The 9662-nt window shown below is 52.2% G+C and overlaps 1 protein-coding gene and 1 long non-coding RNA gene across 2 annotated transcripts in view; one reads left to right on the top strand and one right to left on the bottom strand.

Moving 5' to 3' along the window:
- The window catches only part of ROR2 (receptor tyrosine kinase like orphan receptor 2), a 194651-nt gene extending 184995 nt beyond the window's left edge, over positions 1-9656 (bottom strand). Inside the window, exon 1 of the mRNA XM_034647421.1 lies at positions 9568-9656. Coding sequence (XP_034503312.1) covers positions 9568-9655 — 88 coding nt within the window. The 5' untranslated portion in view covers position 9656. The remainder of the gene's footprint in view (positions 1-9567) is intronic.
- LOC117797021 overlaps positions 8815-9662 on the top strand; it is a 5703-nt gene continuing 4855 nt past the window's right edge. The window contains exon 1 of the long non-coding RNA XR_004621838.1: positions 8815-9029. This is a non-coding gene — a long non-coding RNA (uncharacterized LOC117797021). The remainder of the gene's footprint in view (positions 9030-9662) is intronic.

Consider the following 9662-nt stretch of genomic DNA (forward strand, 5'->3'; position numbering starts at 1 on the left):
CACGCGTGGTCTCTTTCAAGTACATCATTGATGATGCCTGCCCAAATCAATCTCTACAATCACTATTGCTACCTGTGATTTTTCCTACTCACCACCTACTTATTAGTTGGCATTTTGCTATAGGGAAGTGGCCTCTCTTCTCCACCCCTTCTATGTGTTTATGGAACGTAGTGGGTTAAATAGTGTCTCCGGAAATTCATATCCACCTAGAACTTCAAATGTGACCTTATCCAGAAATAGTCTTGGAGGACACAGGAAGGGAAGGACCCCGAGATGAAATCGTGCCGGATTTAAAGTGGGCCTAAACCCAATCACGGGCGTCCTGACAAGAAGAGGAAGGGACCCACACAGACACAAAGCAAAGGCGGCCACGCGGAGGTGAAAGAGAGAGCACGCTGATGGCGCCAAGGGACGCCAGGAGTCACCAGGAACTGGAAAAAAGGAATAAGGGATTCTCCGGAGACTCCCGAGGGAGTGTGGACCGCTGACACCTTGACTTTCTGTGGACATCCTGTACTTTCTCTGTTTTAAGTCACCTTGTGTGTGGTGCTGTCAGGCAGCCCCGGGAGACGAGCACAGGTCTCCAGTTACTTGGGTCATTATCAGTGTTGAACCGTAGACTGCTATTGTGCTCCATGAAGAATCCGTGTTCCCCTTTTGCTGGATGCTTGACACGCCCCGGTCTGACCACGAGAGCTCCTGCATGTTGATAACCTGCACGTATGCTACGTTCCCATTATTTCCGATCACTTACTTTCTAGCCCAAGAAGACGCTCGGGGCTCATCTTGTATTCCTTCCTGTGCTGGCCCCATAATCCATCATTCCTCCAAAGTACTCCTAGCTCCTTGAATGTGGACCAGGATCTAGCAACCAAGATCTGGGCGATGAGAGCGCTCATGGCTAGTGAGGTGCCAGGTCATAATTATTAACCCACAGAAAAACAGATACTTTACATGACTTCAAAATCTTAACATTCACATGTGTGTGTGGTGTCTGTAAATGTATGAAATCGTGAGTTATGCCAATGTCTCCAATTTCAGTGCAACCCCTGTGGGTTCTTCCTTGCTTCCCTGCGTCCCGGATTCGCGTCTCCTTCTTTCCACAGGACGAACCCTGCCTACAACACTATTAGCACACTTCGTCCTTAGCCAACCCACACACACTTCACACAAAACAGTTTCAGAATTATGACATCCACATCATGATGAAAAACAAACCTGCTAGGAATGCAAGATGTGTTTTCAGGTTTTGTCTTTTTTTTTTTTTTTAAGATTTATTTATTCATTCTAGAGAGGGCCAGCACGAGCGAGCGCCAGAGGCAGAGGCAGCAGGAGAGAGAATCCCAAACAGACACCATGCTGAGCAGGGAGCCCAACGCAGGACTCGATCTCACCACCAGGAGATCCCAACCCCAGCCAAAACCAAGAGTCAGATGCTCAACTGACGGAGCCACCAGGAGCCCCAGTTTCTGTCTTTCTTTAACGTACACTGAGGAGATACAGTCCAAGTACTGGGGCCACAGCCACCTGAACTAGTTCTCCTCCTTCCCCGTTAGTGTAGTCATGTTATTCACTTGCAATACAGTTGGGTTTATTTCCTTGTTTTCACTGAGTTTTAATTTCCTACCATCCTTAGAGATTTAATTTTATTTCTGAACATTAGTACATTAACATGTTCCAAAAGTCAAAACTATACAAAAACGTAGGACACAAAAATGTAGGACACTAAACTAGGAACAGAAAGAAACTGCCTTAACATAATGAGCGTTATACATGAAAATCCTGCAGCTAACCTCATACTCAAGAGTGAAAAACAGAAAGCTTCTCCTCGAAGATCAGGAACGAGACGAGGATGTCTGCTTTCGCCACTGCTATTAAACACAGTGTTGGCAGTTCCAGATCAAGCAATTAAGCAGAAATAAAAAAGGAAATAAAAAGCATCCAATTGAAAAGAAGCAAAGTTATCTCTGTTCACAGATGGGATGACCTTGCATACAGATCCATAAAACTTCTATTTGAGCAAATAAACTCAGCAAATTCGCAGGACACACAACCAACAGGCAAAAATCCACTGCATTTGTACATGGTAACGAAGAACAATCTGAAAAGGAAATTAAGAAAACATTCCCCGAGACGCCTGGTGGCTCAGTCAGTCAAGCATCTGGCTCTTGATCTCAGCTCAGGCCATGATCTCAGGGTTGTGAGTTCGAGCTCAGCATTGGTCTCCACGCTGGGTGTGGAGGCTACTTAAAAAAAAAAAGAAAGAAAGAAAAGAAAATATTTCCATTCACCATAACGTCAAAAAGAACAAAACACGTGGAAACATATCTAATCAAATGGGTGAAAAACTTGCACACTGAGAGGCGCCTGGCTGGCTCAGTCAGTGGAATGTGTGACTCTTCATCCAGGGACTGTGGGTTCGAGCCCCACCCTGGGCACAGAGATTACTGAAAAATAAAATCTTAAAAAAAAAAAAAGAAAAGAAAAACTTGTACACTGGAAACTACAAAAAAACACTAAGAGAAATTAAAGGAAGATCTAACTAAACGGAAAGACAGCCCTTGTTTGTGGATTCAAAGACTTGTTGAGCTGTCTATACTATTCAGTGCGATCCTTACCAAAATCCCAATGTTTTTGCAGAAATAGAAAATTCATCCTAAATTTCATATGGAATTCCAAAGGATCCTAAAGACAGCCAAAACAAGCTAGAAAAAGTAAACAAGGCTGGAGGACTCACTTCCTGATTTTACTTTTTGTAAACTTTTTATTTATTTATTTGAGAGAGAGAGGGAGAGAGCCCGAGCAGGGAGCAGCGGCAGAGGCAGACGGAGAAGCAGGCTCTCCACTGAGCAACAAAACCTATGTTTTCTTCTAGAAGTTTTATAGTGTTAGCTCTTATGCTTAGGTCCGTGATCCATTTTGAGTTAATTGTTGTGCATGATGTGAAGGAAGGGCCAACTTCATTCTTCTGAATGTGGAAATCCAGATTTCCCAGCACCCTTTGTTGAAGAGACTGTCCTTTTTCAACAAATGGTCTTGGCACCCCTGTCATTTGCCATGTATGTAGGACCTATTCCTGGGCCCTCCGGTCTATTCCGTTGGTCTGTGTGTCTGTCCATATGCCGCTGTTGTGGTTACTGTAGCTTTGTCATATGTTTTCAAATCAGGAAGCGAGGGACACCTGGGTGGCTCAGTTGGTTATGCGGCTGCCTTTGGCTCAGGTCATGACCCCAGGGTCCTAGGATCCAGTCCTGCATCAGGCTCCTCGCTCAGCAGGGAGCCTGCTTCTCCCTCTGCCTCTGCCCCTCCCCTTGCTCCTGTTCTCTTTGTCAAATAAATAAATATCTTTAAAAAAAAAAAGTAAAATAAAAATAAAATGAAAAATAAAAGATCTGAGGTAATCCACATCCCTTTCTGATTCCTCCTTCCCTTGTTTTTGTCTTAAAAACTATGCAGGCGCACAGCCAGCCAGGCCCCCCACTTCTGCGCTGCCTGCGACTCTCACATTCATTAGAGCACCCCATTGTCACATCTCCTCCCGTAGACTTATTGGGGTCCTCGATTTTTCGCTATTTCAAACTGCTCTGGAAACATGTCCGATGATATGTGAAGACTGTGATAGGGTGACCGGGGGCTTACTTCACTGTCGGGAAGAAACTCCCACCTTCCAAATGTTACTTCCAAATGTCCTACAGGAGTGTGCTCTGTGAGAAAACAACTAACACCCTGCTGCAGGGCTCTGAGGCTGACTCTCCAGGGAGCATGACCCAAGGGCTGTGCTTGAAAGCTTTTTCCAGCCTGCAGCCCCTCCCTCTCTTCCCAAGGCCCTCCTGCCACCCACTGGGGGCTGCTCACTTCCCAGAGGGAGCTCCTAGGTCCACACCACGCTCCTCATGGTGTCCCACACCCTACTCCTTCTCCTGTCCGACGCCGTTGCCTGCCAGGAGTCAAAATGTTGAGTGTGGCCCCCCTCCAGACCCCACAGGGATAAGTGGATTTTTCCTCCGCCTGGTTTCCCCAACCAGGGAGCTCTTTATCCAGTACCTTTCCTGGAAATTCCCCCAATGAGTCCAACACCAAACCCCTCCTTCCTTGGGTACAAATAGGACCCTCTCAAGCCTGCCCACAGCAGCCAAATCATTCCCTAAAAGGGATGGCTGCAGCCCATGGTCCCTGGGCCCACCCACCCCATCACACCCTCACATCCTGTGACTTGACTCCCGGGATTCCCCCGGCCGTGGACAGCACTAGGGCTGCCTTCGCCGCCTCCTGTGCCTTCCTGCTGTGAGCCCCTGGCCGGCCCCCCAAGGGCGGCTGCTGGGGTCTGGGGCAAAGGAGATGGTCACCAGAGTGGCCCGCTGTCTGGTGAATTTGTCCGTGAGTGCGTCCTCACATGCCACTCCCCTTGTCCCTCACCCTGCCCACTACGAGTGGGTCGCCCCGTGGGACCCTGCTTCTGCACCCCCAGGGTGCCTGGTATGGTGTGGGGGGCCAACAGGTAAGCGGGAAGGTGTCCTCGGCCCTTCCCCCGTGCACATGCTTGGATCCTGCAGGGCACACGTTCCCCCAGGACGCGTGTTTCTTTCATGTTTTCAAGGCCTCCCCTTGCAAGATCGCAGACTTGGCCTAATTCAAGTCAACAGTCATCACGAAGACCATTTTCTGTGCTCTTCGTGGAGCTACAGTGCCGCCCCTCCCAAACACACAGGTGTGTGCACACAGGTGTTCACATAATTCTGTGCAGCCCCGAGCCCAGCACCGCAGGCTCTGTGCCGTGGTCCTCACACACGTGCTGGCCGCCTCTGGGGCAGAGCCCTCTGGTTCCCCCACATTAGACTCAGTCCAGTGGGGTTCTGCCTCCCCCCCACCCCAGGCAACAAATGAAGCTCCAGACAAACCCGGTAGAGCCCCTCCTTGCCAGGACAGAGGGAGGAACAGCCCCTGAGGGGGGTGGCGACAGAGTTCCCCGCAGTGATGAGAATGTCCTCTGTGTGCGTGGGCCCAGGAAATGCAGCCAGTGCAGAGAAGGGCGTGAATCGTTCATTTCAGTTTAATTAATTTTAACCTGAATAGCTACATGTGCACAGCGGCGACTGTCCTCCCTGGCTCAGGTCTGTAAGGACTTCTGTAAATTCAGTGCACGCTGGGTTAACTAGCCCCCCAGGGGAGCGACGGGCTGGGGAAATCAGTGGGCTGGGAACTTGGGGGATTTGCGGCGAACCCTCCCCCACTCAGGGAGGGCTTGAAGAAGCAGCCACATTCTCCCCAGATAACATCTCACAAGTGACAGAGTGCCTACTGGAGCTCATTCCAATGACAATTAAAGACACACACACAACACTTCCCACTGGAACGTGAGACTTTCTGGAGGACAAGTGACTTAGTCTAATTGGGCTAAATTTTTCTGTAATTACTTCCTTCCTTTTGGCTTTTGATTCGTTGTTGTTGTTGTTGTTCTTTCTGAGACAGAACTTTAAAAAAAACAAAACAACAAAATAAGCCAAAAAAACATAACAGAAATCTCAAAAATGGTGCAAACCACACCAACACAATTCCTTATTTTTGCAAAGCTTTCAGAAAATTGCCAGCACTGTTCAACAATTCCTTGGCCACTCTGGTACTACGATTTAAATAGATCGCACCCCAGACATGTTCTCTGACAACTGCACAGGCGAGCAGAGCTGTCCTGCCCTTATATTTCCAACTCGGCAAGTTCCTCGACAAAACCAAATAAATACCTACCCGAAAGAGGCTGTTCCCAACCCCTACCAGTTGCAACCCTAATTAATGGGCCGGAGCGCCTCTTGCTGCTCTGATTTTTACTTCAAAACTCAGGAAACCCTCCCTACTCCTCAGATTCCTAACATTTCTGCCCCTTTGGTTTTCTGAGAAAACCAAAGAACCCAAAGGGTCACTGGGAGGCGATGTTCCCAACATCAGTGCTTTTAACCCCAATTGTCCTTTCATGAAATTGCTATTGGCCACGCCAAATCCAGACCTCACTGGCAATGCTTCCTCTCTCTGCAAAGCCAAGCCCCCTCTGTTCTGAAGGCTTTCATGCATGGTATTCCTGGAGGTCACCTGGTAGTCACCACAGGGTCCCCAAAGAAGGAAGGATCTTAATGACAATCTTCTCTACCAGGATGGGGTCAGAGCCCTTCAGGAGGCCCCGGTGGGGCACAGCAGGCCAAACCGAAAGCTTCACTACCTTGCCCTTCTCCACTTGGTGACCCCAGGACGCTGCTGCGGGGGAGGCCGAGGGGTCCGTTCCCAGGGAATGGATCAAATAAACACCAAAAGGCCTCTGACATCAACGAACGTTTTAGAAGATGGTCATAAACTTTGGGTGGGGGTAACACTTCGCAGCCCACTGTCTTTTCCTTGACTGCAACTTGGAATTACATAGTTAAGGCTCTCCCAGGGAAGAGTTACAGAGCACACAAATTTCCTGTGCTTCATCAGGCTGGCCAGGGCTCTGCAGATGAGGCAGGCCAAGCCCTTCACACCCAGGTCCCATTTCAATGATAATAACTTTCCACATCCTGGCCTCCCCCCATGGAATGCATTTTAAAGGAGTGCCCCTTCTCCAGAGGAAACTGGGCTTCAGAAATCCTCCCTACCTGTCAGATGAGCTGTGGCCCCAGGGCATTTCTATCCCACTGATCTGGGGGAAAAGATTCCAGAGGAAAGGACTGTGTTAAACCCGGGTTCTGCCAGACTTAAATGTCTCAAGAGGTTAAACCAAGGCTAACTGACTACTGATGGCGAACAAGTACTTCACTGCAAAGAGGGACACAGAAACACGAAACTAAGACTGAACAATAGGAAAAAAGGTTTCGCAGTAAAAACAAATGTCGTTCCCATTGCCTCGTCCATCGAAGATCACTGTCCCCAAAAACTACCCCAGTAAGCCCATTCTGAAACTCGTGTTGGTGTTTTGCACACAAAACATTAAGCAAAATTCTGGTCGTTTTTCCAACTGTGACTTGCTTTACTAATGGAAAGTTTGGCCTCACTGCCTAGAGCCCCGTGGGCACCCAGCGCTGTTTCTGTGAACACTCAGTCCAGCAGCTCCCTGTGGGTGCCCCGCAGGGCCAGCGCCGTTCGGGTCTCAGGATGGCATTCAGTAAGGAGCAGACGCCAGGCTTAAACGTGCTCTCGCTATTAAACACGGAAACATTTCAAATGTGTGCTTCTTTGCTCCATACACAGCAGTAATAAGAAAAACATGTTGTCTTACTATATACTGAAAACTTTTCTTTTTCCAAAGTCTTCTTATGATGCTTTCGTTTGCTTGCTTCCAAAATGCACCGCTAGTATTGTTTAATATGACCGTCACTCCAAGGATTTGGGCCAGAAGTCAAGGCAGCTGTACTGTCAAAATGGGGAAAGGGAGAACCCCCCAAACCGCCACTCCCAGCCTATCCTACCTAGGCGGGGCACACAGCCCACCAGGTATTTGTCTCCTTAGGGAACAGAGCCGTCTATAAAAATGTAGAATAAGAACTTATAACTCCTTCTACAATAACCTTTCCCTGTTCTTACAGAGTAACATCTTTTGTGTATAAAATACACGGTTACAAGGATGCCTCTTCACAGCAGAAAAGATGCCAAGTACCCGAATCTCCGGTTATAAAATTTTGAATATGAACGAACTTGAATTTTCAGCTAAAGGAGCACTCCAGAAGGAAGAGGGCGATGAACACCTTTCCTACTCCCTCCCCTATTGGAGATGATTATTTTACTGGGAAAAAAAAGTTACCTCCGCTCGGGGTTCAAGAGTTAACGAGAATGACCCAGGATCGCTTTGTTCCTCAGAGATTTCTGAAATTCTACTGGAAAAGACGCAATGTTTAAACTACGCCGCCTGAAACGCGAGCAACTTTGCCGTGTTTGTTCCATCGTTGATCTGGGCCACAGACGGGTCGCCTTCCCCGCAGCGCGCAGCTCGCGCAGCTCGCACCGCTCCGCACCGCACAGCACCCCGCCCTCCGCACGCGCCACGGAAACCACCGCAGCCGCAGGTCGGCCGGGCAGAGAGAGTGGTGCAGGACCACCAAGCCCGGCGTGGCCACCACGCCAGCGCTGCGCCACCGCGCGTCCGGGCGCGGATATAAGGCCCTTCCGCCGCCCTCCCACAACGCAGGGAACAGATCCGCCCCCCCGCCCCCCACCCCCTGGCTCTGAAGGGGAGAGGGATTCCTGCGAGGGAGGAGGGGTGCAGAAATCCACAGGGATGTTGTGCGAATCCCCCAGGCTGACTTCGAATATGCTAGTTACTTACCATTACACCGTGAACCCTGAGCGCTTTATGCTTTAAGGGACAGCGACACACATGCAAGCCCCCTTCCCAAATCAAGTAACCAGAAACGTCTGACGTAATCAGCATCTGCTTAAACCCAGACGACTCCCCCAAAAAAGCTGCCCAGCATTCCTGATTGTATAGACAGGTTCCTGGAGCGCGCAGCTGGCAGCAAGACGCGGGAAGAGTGAGCCCCCTTCTGCGACGGTCCCCTGACCCTCACCTGCCTGCAGGAATACATGGGGGGTGGTGCACGGTGCGAGAGGCGGGCAACACTGAATCCCTCTTAAGTGTAAGGGGGCGGCTCACACATTTCTGGAACTGGAGGCGAACCTCCTCAGCCTCCCCACGTCTCGGCCTGGAGGCACCGCCGCCCTCCCCCACCCCGGCAGGGTGCCCGGAATTCGGCCGTGGCGCGCCGGCCGGAGGTGCTCCGGGGTCGGGACGGCGTGGGCGAGCGCCGCCTCCTCCGGCTCCCTAGGCGGGTCCCCCAGGCTCCCTCCACACCTCGCGGCAGTTCCTGCGTGCCCCGGGGCCCACGCAGAAAAGCCCGCGCGGGGCCCCCGGGGGCAACGCGTGCCCCTCCAGGGAAATGCCACCAGCAACCCGGACCCAAGCCTCCAGCCGCGCGTGCCTCGTCCCGGGTCTCAGGGCGCCACCCCAGCAACCTAAAGGCTGCCCCGCGACCCCGCGACCCCAGGCAGGAAACGACACTCGGCTACCTCCCGTGAGTGGAGGAGGGAGTTGAGGGGCCAACAAAAGGGAAGCCAAAGTCCCTTTCGATCTAGCGGCGGGGGGCGGGGGCCGGGAACCCCTTCCCCTGGGCCCCGCCCGACCGTGGCGCCGGCCCTGGGTGAGGGGCTCGGGCGGAGAAGGGGGCGCGGGGGCCGTGAACCCTGCAGGGGTAACCTAGGAGGGCAAGGACCGAGTCAAGGTCCTGAGAACTAAAGACACATCTGCGGACCCGGGACCAGGCCGCCTTCACACTCACGACCCTCACAGACCCCCGACCCGGGGCTTCCCCGTGGGCGCCGGCGCCGCCCGCCCGGCCTCTGGAAACACTTAGCCGTCCCCAGAGCGCGCCTCACTGGAAGCAGCCCGAGCGGTGGGGCGCGGGGCCGAGGCGGGCCGGGCGGGGAGGGGCCCTGCGCGGCGCCCCCTGCTCGGGAGAGAGGCCGGGGGCACAGCCGCGGGAGGCGCAGACCCGAGAGCGCGAGACTCCTCCGCCCTGCACCAAGGCGACGCGCCGGGGCGGCGGGTCCTACCTGAGGTCCGGGGCACGCAGAGCAGGAGCGCGGCGGCCACCCAGACGGCCGGGGCGCACAGCAGCAGCAGCGCCGAGCCCCGGGCCATGCCGCGG

Source organism: Ailuropoda melanoleuca, chromosome 17 (genome assembly GCF_002007445.2).
Source record: "Ailuropoda melanoleuca isolate Jingjing chromosome 17, ASM200744v2, whole genome shotgun sequence".
Classification (NCBI taxonomy): Eukaryota; Metazoa; Chordata; class Mammalia; order Carnivora; family Ursidae; genus Ailuropoda; species Ailuropoda melanoleuca.